Raw genomic sequence first — 18,595 nt, 5'->3', positions numbered from 1 at the left:
GGTGTATAAGAATATCACAGGCATAGTACAAAATGCCACGACATTTCACGATATATCACAAAATCTGCCGGTTTTTCAGTAAAACGGCATCAGTATCTTACGAATTTTATCTTGGCATGGGAAACTCGTTCCACCGGCAAATTTTTGTAAAATATCACAATATTTTCCATTAATTATGTATCAAAACTTCAAAGATTTAAACTAAGCACTGACTTTATTTGATCAAAGTTTTTAAACCCGAGTAACCTAAACATAGAATTGGCTAAGAAAAAGATGGGCCTGGACACAGAAATTTTAATTGACTCAATGCAAAGAAAGAGAAATCTTCTCTGCTAGCTTTGATGTGCTAGGGTCATTTTCCTCGAAAGAACAAAAAAAATTGATATATGGATTTGATGTGTGGCGGCCATTAGGGTTTCTTGTAATAAAAGAAGAGTTGGATTTCTATTTGTGAATTTCGCATCCAATTGATCGCCCTTGTACATTGTGTATTGAATAAGTGAAATCAAAATAGGCCCCACAAGGTCACAATTAGGCTTTTTTCTTATGGGTTCTCTATGGGCTAGTCCATTTAGGACTTAAGTCTATATCAAACTATTCCCGAATCAATCTTTACCACCACTGTTCTAAAAATCGGTCTAGCCGGCTGCCTAGGCAGTGCCCAACCGACTCGTTTAGGCCCAAATCGTTTAAAAAATTGGTAAACCGATTAGGCGGGTCTAGGCGGTCCAGTCAAGTTTTTTTTTTTGAATGATTAAATGTTGAAAATTAAATACTCATGTAGGCTTAAGATTTGAATGAGTTTAAAAGACTAAAGTCTAATGTAAATTATATGTCACTATAACAAAGAGTATATTTTTATATGAAGTCGATATTCTTCAACTATTACGCATTTTTGTAATAAGTATATTCGTTTGTGTTTATTTTTTGAGTTATGGTAAATGATTTTCTTCATTTATTGTAGTATAGGTGTGTATTACTATATATATTAGGGAAAAAAACTGCGTAGCGCCTAGCCCGTCTAGGTATTGCCTAAAAGGCCTAGGCGCTCTCCCACCGCCCAACTATCGCCTAGCGTTTTTTAGAACACTGATCTTTACAAAGAAACTCATCTTATCAACGATATTTTCCGCCATATGTCGGCATTTATACCAATTTACAATCATTTCATTGATTTAAAATCTCATCTTATCAACTCTTTAGAGAGTATAGATACTAAAACTATCGGAAAATGGCTTGTCCGATATATTGCTCCGACGTGATATTTTGTACTATGATCACGCGTAAAAGGAGCAACACAGACAAACACCTTACAACATCTTTGACATTCTAATTTTTCCAATTTGTTGTCTAGATTCCTCCCGAACATATCCATATATAAGATTTTTTGGGCACAACAATTGCAACGTGTTGATAAATGAGACATTAGAATCACTACACCATAACCCTGAAATTGCAACATATAGGAAAATTGATTGCTAACACTTATTCATCCGTTACGATGTTTGTCACACATGTATTCCGTTAGAAATGTTACCAACCGTTACATATTTTGTAGGCAAATACTTGATTTATTTAGTAACATAAACTCAATATTATGTGACGGATGATGAAGTGTTACCTCTGTTAAAAAAAATTAAAGAAAAAATGAAAACAAATGAAGAGGGTTAAAACATTGGGTGGGAATGTTTTCATTCTCGCGCTCATCTCTCACCATTTTCAATAACAAAACCAAAAGCCGAAGAGTTATGCACAGAAAACTGCTGCCGCCGGCTTCTAGTGTTGCCCACTGTGGCAAGTCGTCATCTTCTCCTTCATTTTTTTTTTCGTATTATCTTCTTTCTCCTTTGTAACAGTTTACAAAGTCAACTGCTCAATCTAGGGTTTTTTTTGCTAGGGTTTTACATTTACACAATCAATTGGTCAATCTACTGAAGGAAGCTTCTTCTTTGGCCTGCAAGGTAACGTTTTATTAAGTGAATCCTCTTTTATTTGAGTGTTTTAGTGATTCCATTTTTCGAAAAAAATGAATTAGCTTTTGGGTTTGTGTAGACATAGGATTATTAGGGTGTATGTTAATAATAAATAAGTATAAATTGTCAACCATGGCATACTCAGTTTATCTAATGATCTAATGTTGTATTATGTGTATCAATAAATTGTCTTGCATTGTATGAGTTACAATGACGGAGCTGGATTGTTACATGCTTATATTTTCTGGAATCGGTGTTTGATTTGCAACTCCTTCATTTAAACGGGTTATGCGCTAAAGCTTTTTGCTCAATTGGTCTAAGCCCTACTTATAGGGTTTTTGATTCTATCCCACATGAAAAAGCGGCTTACTGAGGTTTGGCTTTTGACATTCTGAACATTTGTTTGGTGGAACTGGTTGTATATATGTTATAGTTTTAAGAATGTGAAATTGAAATATAAAATGGTTCTATTTAACAGGTTTTACAGAATACCGTGATTTCAGAAAAAACCATGTTTTGACCTGAGTTCCCACCTCAAGGTTACTTTTTATCCTCAATTTCATTCCTTGGGTTGAACGGTATATGTCAATGAGTTTATTCAATTAGCATTTTCATGACAATATAAAGCTCGAACTTGGAGTTGTATTGATGGAAGAAAACAGTGCACCTACTACTTGTGTTGAAATAGCCTTGAAGTGCCTTCCCCCGTATGATCCCGCTACCAGCTGGAATGTTGATTCCTCCCCATTTATCTATTGAAAGATATGTGATTTTGCACTTGCTTATTGATCAAACCTTGTCACTCCTTTGATGGTAACACATTGTGAAAGATCATTTATATATATAGGTTAATTACTTACACATGAAGAGACTGACTTTGAACATATATACAGGTGGCAAATTATATTATCTCAGGCTCTCAGCTGTGGATGAGTTCAACAATAAGAAGCCGCCAATGCAACTGTTGATCTCTTTCAGTGTTGAAGATGTGAGGAATCAAGCTGCAATTTATACAAAAAGGTTAAAAGAAGGTTGTTTTGGTTTTACATATTTATTCATTATTTATCCTTTTATATTGTATGTTGTTGTTCAGTCTGATGTCGATGATTGTGTGATTAGAAATCTGGATACTACCAGAGGCGCAGAAGCTATTGATGCTTCATTGAGCCAGAAAAATAGACCTGGTGATGCTAAAAAAGTAGTATACTAAAATAGAGTTACAGGAGAAATTCCAAAACTTTTTCCTCGATCAACTGTAAGTAAGGCCTCACTCATGGTACAATGTTCCATACTTAAGCGCTTCTTCTGCATGTCCACTTTCCATATCTGTTCAGTGTTCATACATGTCAAACCTGATACTTAGAAGCATTTGTTATTGTTATTTTTCTTATGATTATATTTTTTTCTTGATTTTGTAGTCACTAGATCTAGTTGATGCTTCACCAAAGATATTGCAAGAGCTTACATGGGTACTCGAACATCAGAGGTAGGTGTTGCTTCCCAAAGTAGAGAGGAACCAACTCCCCTACCTGCTAATGCTTTTCTATTGAAGAAATCTATTCCGGAACTTACCCCATAGTTCAGCAAAGTAATTCTTATTTAACACCAAAAACTTATGGAGGCAGAGTTGGGCTTCAAATTTTCCGTCTAAGTGTCCAACTCCTTATTCTAGAGTAGTTCATTCAAGATGTACTTCTAAGGTATGGTGAGTTTTATTCATGACATTTTGGTCATTAAACGGAAGTTACACCTTGTGCAATCTTACATACTCTTGCTTAATTATGCGGCCAGTTGGAAGGTGGTTGTGGCAAATCTTGGAGTCCATCTCCACTAAGTTTGTTAGCTATTTAGATTTCCTGTTAGGTAGACCCTTTTTATGGCATAGAAAAAGTTACAATTGAAACAACATTTACTCTCTCTGCATAATGTTTACATTCTTTTTCCTGAAAAACTAAGTGTAAAACCTGGGCTTGATGGCTAGCAAGTGGGCTTTGGACTTTGAGGACATTTGAATGGATTTTATTAGTAGGGAGCCCATTTGGACTATGGTACTACCCAATTAGTTGGTTTGTAAGTTGATCAAAAGGATAGAACTAGTACATAGAAGCCCCTAGATTCTACTCTCTTTCTCTTTTGGGATAAGGACGCCAATAGTGGGGCGGTGCTTGAGCAGGTGGTGAGCACAAGCCTAGTGAATAGAGTTATATCTTCATCAATCGAATATTTCTTGCGGTTCCTTTTGTCTCCCAATAATTTATAATCCATATTCATATTCAGTATACTAGAAAGAAGAAATAAAATAGAGAAACTAGTTTTTGAACAGTTTTAGCACTTGCTACGGAAACAGTTATAGTTTTCTCCTTAGTGATAGGTTTGGCATGCCGTTTGTTTCCCTATAAACCATATTCGATAGGCTGTTAGATGGCACAAAGCTTAATAGTTGGTTTCAAGTGAAAAGCTCTAGAAATTCAGTTCATTGGAGGGTTTGAAACATGGATGATAACTGACGAGTTTTGGAGGAATTTGGAGGAATTTGATCAAGTCATTGGAGACACTAAATATATGGTTTTTGCTAATTTCAGGCAAGTCTTCTCTACTTGTATGCCTTGGATTCTAACTTGGGTGTAGTGCTTGTGATTCAATATACATTTGGGTGCATTCCGTATTTCATATTAACTTGTTGTATTCCCATGATTAAGGGTAATATGTTGATTAAGTGATGAATTATGTGTAGTTCAGGTCTAATTTTTGGTTATACATGCTGGAATATATATATGACCTGTGATGCATATATGTACATTTTGTTATTTACTTGGTTTTATATGATGTCGACTTTGGTGTGTTACTCGTTCAACTCTATTTGTTGCTATGGTTTATTACTTTGAAATGTATTATTCGTGATGATTCTTTTATGAATAGTTTGCCTCCTTCATTGTGTTGCTATATTGATATCGCTGATTGTTATGCTTATGTGGGTTTGCTATTTATTATTCGATTTGTGCTTTGTACTATGGTGTATGAGTAGTCCATCTTATGCCTGTGTGAACTGATGTCAAGAAACTCCTATATAAGAGAATCTATACATGTGTTGTGCGGTACTTCAAAATGGAAGCCATTACCTTGATACTTGTGTTGGACACTCCATATTTTAACTGAAATTGTCGAGTCTCCGGAGTGTCCCGGTCCTGCCATGTCTCAGCGTACCCATGCAACACAGATCTGTACTGAAGGACGTGCAATGGATGATGAGATGGGGTGTACTCTCTAGGAGCTCCCATATAAGGTGAATGTTCCCACTGCATGACCTCTCTCCAACTGTTTTGGTGCGGGACCAGTTAGGGTTAGGTTCTGGTACTAGGGTGACTTGGATAAGATTGTTAATAGGAAAGATACTCGTACTACTCTAATGATAAAAAACACTCTTAACAAGTATGATGAAATTTGATCACCATGTGGTTGAAATGAAATTGTGGGACAAAAACATAATTCATTTTTTTGTTTGCTCTTTTGTCTTTGATCCAAATACACATCAAAGATGTTGTTGGCTGCAATCGATGAAAACCATAAGGGTACTTATGATTTTCTCTACTTGCCAATTGATTTTAAGGTAGTTTCCTTCAATGTATACCATTGTGATTTATTTTAAATCCGTTTTAGCTAATGTTTGATTTAGTATTCTAGAAGTTTAATGATTTCTTTTGGATGTAATACAAAGGAGAGGATAGAGGATTGCGATGCACATCATAGTGCCGTTCTTGGATGGTGGTGCTGTTTTGAACCTTCCAATGTTCTAAGTAGGTCGGTTTTAGAATTTTAATTCCCTTGTGATTTTGTTTGTCTTGCATTTCATTATGTCTTTGTCTTTTGTAGCAGAAAACTATATGATACCTCTTGCTCATGCAACATATGATCCGTACCCTGTTAGGGACCAAATATAGATATTTGATGCCCTCTCTCCCACCTCAGAGGTATATTTCTATATCTCCTGTTTCTTAGTCGAAATCCTAGGGGGGGTAGTAATGGGTATTTATTTGGCGGGTGGTGTTGACCTTAGCAACCTAAAGCATCATGTGTAGGTAGCGGGCTCACGCACTGAAATCGGGCTTTCCCATTTTTACTACTAAGTCTCACAAAAAATGCGCTTTTAAACGTGTTAGGTCGTGCTTTCAAAAAAATGTCAATACGTTCTCTAGTTGTCCCACTCTCAAAGTATTAGCCACAGGCATGACTTTGTTGTACAAGTCATCAATTTATTTATTTATTTATTTATTTATTATTATTATTATTATTATTATTATTATTATTATTATTATTATTATTACTTGTTAGTAAAGGTTAGAGTTGAATAATAGACTATGTTTTGGCCTAGATTCTAAAGACATGATTGTTAAATTTGGTCGAATTATTGTGCTAAAAGCCTTAAGCTTATATCCCATATATGTAACTATTTGCCAAATAAACGGCTTTATTCATGGGAAAACATAATTTGAATAACATTATTTGAATAACATTATCACTTTAATATACGTAGTTTAATTTTTGCAAAAAAGAAAACTACTTCTTTTGTATATGCTTTCTTAATGTATATATAAGTTTTTAAATTTTTTATAAGGCACACTTTTAGGGTGCTTTGGATAAAGGGAATTTTTAAGTTTAAACGCTTTAGCGAACTCGCTCTCACCTTCGCACTCACTCACGCTTTGGTTGCTAAGGTGCTTACTTTTGAGCACTAAGTTTTTATCATTTATAGATTATTCACTGTTGTCCTAACCTGCCCATAAACATATTTCAGAGATCCACCAGCAGGGCTTGGTCGTATCCAGATGCTAATATGGAGTTTCTTAAGTCGAATGGAATGAGTTTGGCTTTTTCATTTTAGGATTGAAGGACATAAGGTGTGTTCATTTTTCATTTTATTATTCTTTTGTTAATCCGATTGTGAATGTGAACTAGTCTGTTGCAACGGGAAGTTAAAATTGAGAATCAATTGAATTCATTTTGTTTCATTAGTTTACCTTCACATTTTTATTGGAATGAATTGTAACTTGTGAATGAATTTGGCATTGTTCAAAATGTAGAAAGTTAGGGAGTTTTTTCTTGAGAACACCAAGTCTTTATGCATGTATCTTCCTACTTCCTTAAAGTGAGAGATCCTTAAGGGTTTCCTTTTATGTAAAAGACTGTTTTTTGTTTCGCATATCTTTGATTGAGTCTCCAAATTCAATTTGAGTTAAGTAACTCTTGAGAAGTGTTTAATCTAGATAAAGTAATGGTATGTTAATAATTAGTATGCTTTTGTATGGGTGATATACTAGTCTTGTACTCTGTAAGATGAAAATATATTTCTTTATTGATATTTGCAGATATTTTTAACTTTTGATGGAGCGTGTTGATAACGTTGAACCGACCCTTGAAGCATTGGCTCTTTCTTACTTGATTCTTGGGTCATTTCTAATGTATTTTGGGTGGAAAATTTCTAGTTTAGAGTATATGTATACCTTAAAGGAATTTTGTACTTTGTGTTTTTCTATCATTATAAGATTAATAAAATTATTATTTTTTTAGTTGTATAGTACTGATTGTGGATTGTGTTATGTTTAAGTGGTGTGGTGGTAGATTTTGTTAGAATGGATGAATAGAAGAATTTGGTTGATATGTAATGGAGTGAACAGGTACAGTTGTATTGTGGGTGCTCGATCGAAACAAAAGCCCACAAAATCCAATTTTTTTTTAATACAACAAACTAATAGTAACGGATGTATATCCGTTAGAAATGGATAATTGTCAACAATTAATTAGTTGCAAACAAATAAGTAAGCATTACTAATACATTGTAACGTTTGATATCCGTTACTGAAATTAATTTCAGTAACACTTAATAACCGTCAGTAAATTTTGTAACGGATATAACTGTTACTAATATTCGTTACTAATATTTGTCACGCTTTTGTGTCAACGCAAGATAACCATTACTAATCTTTTTGTAACGGATGTATATCCGTTACAAATCTTCTGTTATGGTGTAGTGAATCACGGATATAGGTTGAGAGCATAGATTTCTTCTATATATTATAATATAATGACAGGATTCATTGAGTAGAATTCGGGTTTGCGTTTCGTGAAGAGGATAAATAGTATTTGCGACATTTTCTCTCTCTTTGTTGTTTTTTTTTGCTTTCGTGTTTTAAGAATGGAATGGAAGGTTTGAGGGTTATTGACATGTTTGATAATTCGATCGAGATTGTTAAATGATGATCTTAAAAAGAAAAATTAGAAACTATTTTTTTGATACTGGATTTATAAAAGTGAATATGTCAATAACAACAACAATAACAACAACAACAACAATAAAACAACTTGGTCTTTCGTCAAATTAAGTTTTTGAGATTTATTGGGTTGGCCTTTTTTTCCTCTGCTTCATGATATTTGTTATGGCCCAAAACCAGCCCATGGAGCTTGGTAGGTTTGGGGTATGATAAGGGAGTAGAAAAAGAAGAGCGGTATGGAATAATGAGGAAGGACGGTGTGATACTTGGTAGAGAGAGGCATGTACGTGGTGAAAGGATGGCTGCATGATGAGAGGAGAAATCGAAGGTTGAGAGAGCGCAGATAAGGTGGTATAACAAGGAAAGGAAAAGGGATTGCGAACTAAGAGAACAAACCCTAGCAAGAAAACCACAAGAAATAGACATGAGGAATTTTAGGTCGTAACAATATTATTACTACCCTGGAGTTCTTACTAGTCAGCTTGTACTCTTGTGGGCGCAGGACTAACCCAACGACCATAAACTAAGAGTGTGTTTGTAACGCCCGTATTTAAAATACGTATTTATTTATTAATTAATTAATTTAATTATTTATTTAAAATTGGTTGGATTGGATTTGGGATATGTGGGCCTGATTTCTGGGCCCGAGTCTGTGTTGGGCTTGGGTTTCAAACCCAAGTATATATTCGTATTGTTATGGAGAATAGGGTTCTTAGAGAATAAAATAATAAAAATGGAGGCGGCTTGTTTGCTCGAGCATTGGAGCGCGACGACTCGGACTATGAGGAATTCGTAGGAGCTGTTAATACAGGTGAGTAGCTATTTTTGCTTTTTCACCGGATTTATAGTTTTCCGTGTATCGGTGTATATCTTGTCTAAGGTTTTACGCCTTTTGTTCTTGCTCATTATCTTTGGCGTCTGTTGAAGTATTAAACTAGATAAGGTTAATATATCATTTTGCTTAATTATTGAACTGTTGCGGCTTATTGGGCTGTTGTAGTTCGAAAGAGCGTCAATGGAGGTGCGAACCTCCTCCTCTTTCCTGTAAATATTTGTATTGAAATACAAATATTTGTATTGAAATACTGTGGGGGGGGGGGGGTGTTGATACATTTTATAAAACTGTTGGAGCTTTGTAGAAGTCATTAATGGCAGATAAATCCCAGGAGACAGAAATCGTCCTGCATAGTTTTTAACTCTTTGTTTTGTTGTGGTTTTTAAACTCCTATTTGTTATGAAATGTTGGGTATAGTGTATTGAATGTGGATTGTTGATTTGATGATTGGGTGGGCTATTGGAGCTTGTAAGGGCGTTAATGGCGGCTAGAGAATCGCCCAGCCATGAGAACGAAATCCTATTGAATTGTTTAAGGTATTGTTGTGATGTTGGTTATGGGGTGGTTATTGGTTGTTGAGGGTTGAGTGGGGGCTTGACAGTAGGGTGTTGAAGCTTGGGTGTTCGTTAATGGCGGCGCAAATCCAGATCTAGATTTGAGGAAGGGTATTGATTTAGGGAGTTGGGGATTTCACTTTTGTTAAAGTAGTGGGGGGTTTTCCCTTGAGAATTTTCGATTATGTTTGGACGAGTGGGGATTAGGGGTGGTTGGTGGTGGAGGAGAAGCTGCCGGCGCTGATGAGGAAGACAACCTGATGGTTTCTCTTGGGCCTGGGGCTTGGGCCTTAGGTGGTTGTTGGGCCAGATTCATTTCTATTTTCTGTTTTGGGCCGATATTAATCTTTTGAGTTGGGCCGGTTCTATTTTTTGGTTGGGGTCTGTTCTAATTTTTATGTACATGGACCGGCTCTCTTTTATTTTTGTGGGCTGGGCCATTATTGTTTTAAGTGGATCTGTTCCCTCTAGCTTTTCAAGTTGGGCCAAATCAATTTATGGGCCGGGTTAAACCGGGTCAGTTTAGCCCAGTTGCTTAGGACCACGGTTTGAACTCTTTTTAAATATGGGTTTGGGTGAGGACTGGGTGGGGTGGGATGACCACCGGTTAGGACCGTTGACTGTTGGGTTGACCGTTGACCCGTTGACTGTTGACTTTTTCCAAAAATGTGATAGATTGAATTTATGGACCAATCCGATGATAGGATGTGGGTGACACTTGTATAAACTTGTTTGTTAGTATCTAATATAGATTTGACGTTGAGGTTGTGTATTTTTGACACATGACGAGATAGAAACTTTAGGAGATATAATATTCCTAAAACGCTATAAAAATGTTATGCGATATGTTTGAAGCAATTGTGACACTATATAATATGTTGGGATATATATATATATATATATATATATTTAATGCAATTTTTGGAGAAATAAATGTATAAACGCTCCATTATTTTATCTGTGAGATGCTACTAAGAGGTAGTATAGTATTTGTGGATATTTCCCACGGGATTGTGGCTTAGTGCAATAATATATTGGCACTTGAAAGAATGAAAGCTGTTATGAGATGTATTGAAATAATTCTACATATATTTGGCTTAGGGCAATAATGTATTTGACATGCACATGATATAGTGATAATATGGATGGTATTATAACGAGAAACATTGAGCTTCAGTACAATTAAGTATACGGGCATGAGATAGAATAAGAATTATTCTGAGATTTATATGTCTGACACCTGAATAAATTACGTAACGAAAATCCTAGAACCTAGCTACCACAACTCATGTGATTTGCCCATGTGAAGGGCGTATGTGATATGATTGGCCTTTTGGGCGTTTCAGTGAATCTGAATGGCCCTTCTGGCGTAAGTAATGTGATTGGCCCTTCTGGCATTTCAGTGAATCTGAATGACCCTTCTGGCGTAGCCGAATAGTGGCTTGATTATTCCGTTCGCAAAATTAGAACGAGACGTGCGATATTTTATGCCGAATAATGGCAGTACTTACATAATGGCTTTCGTGTGAGGGTTACCTGGTGTGCGGCATCCCGCTCAGGGTAGTTACGCACGGAGTGGTTCATTATGTAAGGGGAGGCATGTGGATGTATATGTTCGGCGTTGGGAAGTGATTGTGGTAGCCAGGGAAATTAGGTAAGACATAAATACGACGTGATGTTAGGGACACGTAAAGAAAGCCTTAATTAATATAATTATGGTAATATGTTGGTTAGTGATATATCTTTAGATAGATGATTGCATATGGTTTTGCAGAAGGGTGGGTCAAACTAATTACTTGGGCAAAGACGACCCACTCTGTAATTGAGCATGAAATGCGGTAAGTATAGAATATGCTTGGCTGGTTATTAGTTTAGTTAGAACCTAAGGCGCCTCGTGGAGGAACTAAATGCCTTTTTATTAATGCGTATGGTTTGTTGTGTGGTTAGTGGGAAGTTAAGGCACCTCAGTGGAAGAACTACCTGCCTTACTTATTGTAGTTAAGAATGTCGTATTAGTTGTTGGAAGTTAAGGCGCCTCAGTGGAGGAACTACTTGCCCTACTTATTGTAGTTAAGAATGTCGTATTAGTTGTTGGGAGTTAAGGCGCATCGGTGGAGGAACTAACTGCCTTATGGATTGTGTATGTATATGTATTAATATATGTTGTATTTTAGAGCTACTCACACCAGCATTTTTATAATACTGACCGATTTGCATGTTTGCTTATTGGGTGTGTTCATTAAATGAACATAGTTGATAAGTCTTGAAAGGTTTAGTGTTGAAGAAGGTTGGTTGCTGCTTGTGGTTTGCGTTAGCGTCGCATTTCAAGATAGGTTTTGTTTTCCCTTGAGGTGATATAGATTTTCAGTTGAGACAATGTTATTTGTATTTTCATTTGTAATTCTAAATAATGAGTTATTGAAAAGAGATTTGTAACCTAATCTTATTTGTAAATTTTTGTAATGAAGAGGACTTTGGTTTAAGTAAAAAAATTTTATTGGTTTTTAATTATCCGCATATTTAAACTGTTTATGGGTTTTTGGGAGTTGAGAGTGTGTCACACCTCAAAGATCGAAGAGTCGAGAACAAATATTGTTTTTCCGAATTCTGTTGAAATTCGGAGTGTGACAGTGTTTGGCAACTGAGAGTGGAAACTACTTAGGAATAGAATGGAGTTGGAAATCATTGGAATGAAATCCAATATAATAGAATTTGATTCCAACTAATTTCAAGATGTGTGTCTGGCAAACTTTCAGAAATCATTGGCATTCAATTTCTATTTAAATTTTTGTGTTTAATTGTCACATAGTTCACGATTCTATTGGATTAACAAGGGTCTCTCAAAGACTTGATAATAGGACTTGGAGTATGTTTAGAATTCAATTATATTGGATTCTAGGCCTCCCAAACAAGCACGCCAAAAGTGTGTGGTCCACTAAGGATTCTATTTAATTTCGTTTCTCAAGTCCAATTCCTGACAAACAAATGCACCATAAAGTTAATAGACTCGGGAATGGCGTTCTTTGTTGTTGGTATTATAGTGTTGCACGACTCATATGTGGCTCTAAAAAATTCTACAACATAATAATTGTGTGATGATTATTCCTAATCTAGAAACACTTATTTTGTTGATGATCAAAGAATAATGAGAAATATTAAATCAATAAGAGATATATAAGATGACTAGTGTATGATCAAATTTTACAACCTCTGAAATCCCAATGACTCTGATCTTACTACCTCTCTTTTCTCCCTTTTTTTTTTTTTTTTTTTTTTTTTTTTTCTCCTTCTCTCTTTTCACGCTCCTCTATATATCCCATAACCGCTCTCTTTCTCCAACCGCTACATCCTCTCTAACCGCCCTCCATGATCTCTTTTCGTGTCCCACGTCTGCCACTTGTCCAACCGTCTCTCTAGGTATCGTGTTCTGGTTACTGTGCTCCTGCTACTTCTTTCCTTAATCCACATCCCTTTAGGCCCCGATACTTCACTGAATCTTATGCCTTTCTAGGTTCCGCGGTACATCTCTGTTCCGCGGGCTTGATCCGACGCTCCCACTCTTTCCCTGGCAGTTACAGGGCAGTTCTCGACAGTTGTATTACCGCGGACAATATCCGCTACATCAGGTCTCTTCTTCGCTATTCGGCATACGACCCACTTGCCACCTATAACCCCACGTGTCATGCATACGTCCTATACAGATGCCCTTCTCAGTCTCGTTTGATGTTCCACGATATCGTTTTAAGTCCGCGGATAAACTACGAGACCGAGAAAAATCTCCCCCTTTCTTTTACATCTGTGGCACGTGCACCCTTGGCACGTGAGCTATCATTACATCTCGATGTCCGTGTCGCACGTGTATCGAACCAGTCATTTTGGCGCACGTATATCGAGCTTGCTTTTCCACTTTTCAATGCCCCACGTGTCCTTTTTTTCCTGGTTCTTTTCCTAAATGAAATGACACTTTTGCCCTTGTCGATTAGTATCCCGCCCAAACATCTCTCTTCCTTCAAAACCCCTAAACTCGTCTATAAACCTTCCCATTTTCCTTTTCTTCCAGTTTCTTTTACCTTTCTTCCTGTTCTTCATCTTCAGTGGGTCTTTGATTATTCAAGGTTCGAGCTTCTCTTTCGTTGCTCTTTGCCGCTTTGCTCCTTAGGTTTGTCTTCCTCCCCTTAGTTCTTGTCATTGTTCCGATTATTCATCCTCGTTTTACTGTTCCCATTTCTCTTCCTCCGTAGCCTATTTTCTCCATTGTTCTTCAGTTAGGGCTTCTCCATTGTTTAATTTTGTCATGTCTGAGTCCGAATCGGCGAGTTCCTCAGCTACCCGACCTGATGGATCGGAGTCCTTTGATCCCAGATCTAGCGGTCACACAGTGGACCAATCTGACTCCACGGCTTCGGGCTCTGCTAGCCCTGTCGCGGAACCTTCCACCTCAGGAAGGAAAGCCACTCTGCCTCCCCCCCATCCTACCGCTGTAGGCCCAACTTAGATGCAGTTAAAGCTGCTTATGGCATCCTTGCCAACGTGATCCTTGAGCATGTGCCTGGCGTCTCCTATTTCCCGCATCTAGTCCCACCGCGGTCTGGTTGTCTCATTGCAACTGTTGGTCAGATAGCGGCCGGCTTGCGATTTCCCTTAACTCTCCTTGATGTCGAGGTATGTAACCACTTCAACATCCCCCCCTGCCAAGGCATCGGTAACTTTTGGCGTATCTTATATGCCGCAGATCATTACAACAAAACCAATTCTCCCAAAATCCAACTCTGCGATATGATAGCTCACTATTATATAAAGAAGAGCACCAAATTTGGTAGTGTAGGATATCAGTCTTTCTGTACCCGTCCGCAGAAGAAGTCCTTTGTCCTCCACCTTACTACCTCTGATAAAGTGTGGCATCATTATCCGTTATATGTGTCCGGTAGTTTTCTATCCGCGGATCTTCCCTCTGACATTTCTCTAAGGCATCTCAATTTCCTTACTAGTGGTACGTCAAACTTTTTGATTTGCAGTGCTCGTTCCTAACTTTACTTTTAACTTGTCTTTTTTTTTTGTACCACGAGGTTGGAGCCGTGATTCGCGATCCAAACTTTACAACGGTGTCTCCTCGGCTATTTTTCAAAACTCCAGCGACTTGGGAAGTGCCGAGTGAAGTCCTTGGCATAGATCCGGAAAAGGGGCATCCTCTTCTCCTTGATCCTTCGTTGAAAAATATTGGTCCGTATCAAGGTCCACTTTATCGCCCAAACCCCCCCCAAAAGAGACTCCCCAAACCCTCTCCTCAAAAAAAGAAAGGCCTACAAATCTTTTTAAGTATACTACCAAGATATCGCGACTCCGAGCCGTGGCCCAACGCTTTTTTGCCGCTGCAAGGCCCAAAGCCCATCCCCCGCTCCATATATCGCCCCTCTTCCTACTCTGGCAGAGCGGATTGGGAAGATGATTTGATCAACCCTCCTCCCCTCGTTCAAGAAGCTGCCATGGCCTCTTCCAAACTCAAATTGTGGGAAAGTGACTCGGAAGGGGATGAACCCGTTGAAGTTGCCGCTAAGAACCCCTCTTGCTAAAAGGCTAGACTGCGGCCTAAACCCCGGGAAGGCGCCGTCATCCGCCGCTGCCTATTGTTTCGCTTCGCCGCCCTTCTAAAGATTCCCAGCCATCCGGGTCGGATTGCCTCCGGTGCACCTGAAATATGGCGACCTCGGTTCGAGGGCTAGAGATCGCTTAAAAATAACTATCGCAGACTTCGCCCCTGGACAATCCTTCGTCGTCGACCTCTCTCTTTCTTCACTCTCATCTGCCCAAAGATCAAGCATATGGTGATTCCCGCAGTTTTAGGCCTCATAGAACATCCATATACCACGGTTAGGAAAAGGTATTATTCTGTCTCTTGCACCTTCTTCTATTCTTTTTAATACTTTGATAACCCGTGATTCTTTTCAGCTGAGTTTGGATATTGGTTATGTGATCCGCGGCTTGACCAACACGCTGGACTCTATGGAGACCATGAAGCAGGAGATTGAAGAACTGAAGGCTGGAAGGCCAAATATGCTGCGTTGGAGAAGGATCGCGATGCTCTTCGAATTCTGGCCATGAAGGCCCAAAAGGCGCTTCAGGTGGCCGAAGATCAGCACCGTGACTATGTTTCAGGTGTTTCATCCAAACTGGAGAGCCAAAAAGAGGCAGCTAAGGTCGCCACTCAGGTCACCGTAGATAAAGCTGTGCAAGAGGCCACAGATCGTTTTCATAGTCTAGCCGAGAAGAAGATTAGCCACGAACTAAAACAACAGCTCGAAGAACTCTCCACGGCCGGTCGCCTCCTTCCTGTTCCGAGTGCAGATCCTCAAATAGCGCGCCCTCCAGCCGTTGCATCGATTTCAACTCCTTTTCCGGTCCCATCCCCAACTGAAGCCGTTAATCCAATGATGCCTGCTCCCATCGTAGTGGATATTCCCCCTCCTTCTGCCGGTGAAGTGGAATTAGTGCCTTCTCACCAGACTGTGAACGAAGGGCCTCAGTAATTTCTTGGAATTCATCTTTTGTCCTAGTGAATTGATGTTTTGTACTTAAAATGTTCCCCCTTGTACTTTTGAGATTTTGCGATTCACACTTTGACAGTACTTGATTGTAACATCTCTTTTACCTAGTTTCTGGGAATGGCCAGTAGGTCTTTAATGTTGATCACTTTGCAGTCTAGAGTTCCCCTATTTACTACCAAGTCCAATTTCCATTGTATATATCTCTGTTAATTTTATTCTCGGTTGACTTGGACTCGAAATATGCAGTAGGTGCATCGATATGAGTGTTTGTATTCAGCTATGAAGCCTAATGGAACACTGATCCGTGCAATCTTGTTGATTTAGACGTATAGTCCGCAAAGGGCTTCTTCCCCCTTGTTTCTCTGACGGCTGTGAAGCCTGGAGGGGCAACTTAGTTTGCCCCCAAGTTGATTCGGACATAGTCCGCGAAGGGCTCATCCCCCCGCTTTCTTAGACGGCTGTGAATCCTGGTGGGGCAACTCAGCTTGCCCACAAGTTGATTCGGACATATAGTCCGCGGGCTCCTCCCCCCCGCTTTCTTAGGCGGCTGTGAGCCCGGAGGGGCAACTTCAGCTTGCCCCAAGTTGATTCAGACATACAGTCCCGAAGGGCGGCTCCTCCTCCCCCGCTTTCTCGGCGGGGGCGAGCCTGGAGGGGCAACTTCGGCTTGCCCCCAAGTTGATTCGGACATATATAGTCGCTGGGCGGCTCCTCCCCCGCTTTCTCGGCGGCGAAGCCTGGAGGGAAGGGCAACTCGGCTTGCCCCAAGTTGATTCGGACATATAGTCGCGAAGGGCTCCCCCCGCTTTCTTAGGCGGGGAGGGGCAACTCAGCTTTGCCCCAAGTTGATTCGGACATATAGTCCGGGCGAAGGGCTCCCCCGCTTTCTTAGGCGGCCAGGAGCCCCGGGAGGGCAACTCCGGCTTTTGCCCCAAGTTGATTCGGACATATAGTCCGAAGCGGCTCCTCCCTCCCCCCACTTTCTCGACTCGGCTTGCCCCAAGTTGATTCGGACATATAGTCCGCGAAGGGCTCCTCCCCCCCGCTTTCTCTGACGGCTGCGAAGCCTGGAGGGGCAACTCAGCTTGCCCCCAAGTTGATTCGGACATATAGTCGCGGGGCGGCTCCTCCCCGCTTTCTCGACGGCTGAGCCCTGGAGGGCAACTTCGGCTTTGCCCCCCAAGTTGATTCGGACATATAGTCCGCGAAGGGATCCTCTTCCCTGCTGTCCGTGGGTGGCTGTGAAGCTTGGTGGGCGCAATTCAGCTTGCCCCCAACTTGATTTGGAGTTCGTTCATCAAAATTCCTTCTGCTTTCCATACCAACTAAATATAGGAGAAGGGCTTGTTTTATTCATGGATAAAAATATACTGTACCAGATATTACACCCTGACTCTCATATCTTACTTGAAAACTAAACAAGGCTTTCATTATGGTAAATTTTCAACATTCTTATGTTCCACGGTTTATCAATCTTTTTCCCTGCTGAAGTCCGTAGCTTATAAGTCCCAGAAGTTCCCTTTTCTGTCACGACATATGGTCCCTCCCAGTTAGGCCCCAGTTTGCCGTCATTCTCCTTCCTGGTGGCTGGCGTAACCCGTCGCAGCACCTGATCCCCCACATTGAAAGTTCGCGGCCTCATACGTTTATCATACTGTCTCTTTAACTTCCAATGATATTCTTCCAGACGAATGCGCGCCATTTCTCTTTTTTCCTCTATGAAGTTCAACTCCGTGGTTAAAATCCCCTCATTTTTGCCTGACTCCACTGCGCTGGTTCTTGTCGTTTTCTCTATCATTTCCACCGGAATCACGGCTTCTACTCCATACGCCATTGAGAATGGTGATTCATTTGTAGATGTTCGCGTTGTTGTGCGGTAAGCCCATAGCACATGATGCAACTGGTCAGCCCATGCTCCTTTCCGCTCCTCCAGCTTCCTATTAAGATTATCCATTATGATTTTGTTCGAAGCCTCTGCCTGTCCATTCCCCTCCGGATTGTATGGGGCTGAGAACCCCTACTTCACTTTAAACGCCTGAAGGAACTTTCGTACCTTTCCCCCAGTAAACTGTGTTCCATTGTCCGCGATGATTGTATGTGGCAATCCAAACCTACAAATTATATTCTCCCACGTAAACTTGTTCACATTTTTTTTCCTTGACTTGTTGCGGTGCCACTCCTTCCACCCACTTTGTAAAATAATCGGTTCTTTGCCAACATAAATCTCTCCTCTTGCCGCTTTGCGTTGGCGGGGGCCCTACTATATCCATCGCCCACATGGTGAACGACCATGGACTAAACACACTTGTCGGCGATTGGTTCAATTTGGAGCATGTATCGCCGTGCAAATCTCGACATTTTTCACACCTTTTGGCATATCCTCTGCGATCCCTTTTCATATGTGGCCAAAAATACCCCTGTGAGA

The 18,595-nt window shown here is 39.7% G+C and overlaps 1 protein-coding gene across 1 annotated transcript; it reads right to left on the bottom strand.

Annotated features, from left to right (window-relative positions):
- Positions 1–17,584: 17,584 nt before the first annotated feature.
- Positions 17,585–18,124, bottom strand: LOC147498552 (uncharacterized). The gene has a single exon (XM_086563270.1). It carries the CDS (start codon positions 18,122–18,124, stop codon positions 17,585–17,587), a length of 540 nt encoding a protein of 179 aa, XP_086419396.1.
- Positions 18,125–18,595: the final 471 nt, after the last annotated feature.

This window comes from Coptis chinensis, chromosome 5, assembly GCF_015680905.1.
Source record: "Coptis chinensis isolate HL-2020 chromosome 5, ASM1568090v1, whole genome shotgun sequence".
Taxonomy (NCBI): domain Eukaryota; kingdom Viridiplantae; phylum Streptophyta; class Magnoliopsida; order Ranunculales; family Ranunculaceae; genus Coptis; species Coptis chinensis.
Note: the sequence above shows the minus strand (reverse complement) of the source record. Positions and strands in the feature narration are given on the sequence as shown.

Coding starts and splice junctions, on each gene's coding strand:
- LOC147498552 (XM_086563270.1), bottom strand. CDS start 18,124: ATGGATAATCTTAATAGGAAGCTGGAGGAGCGGAAAGGAGCATGGGCT.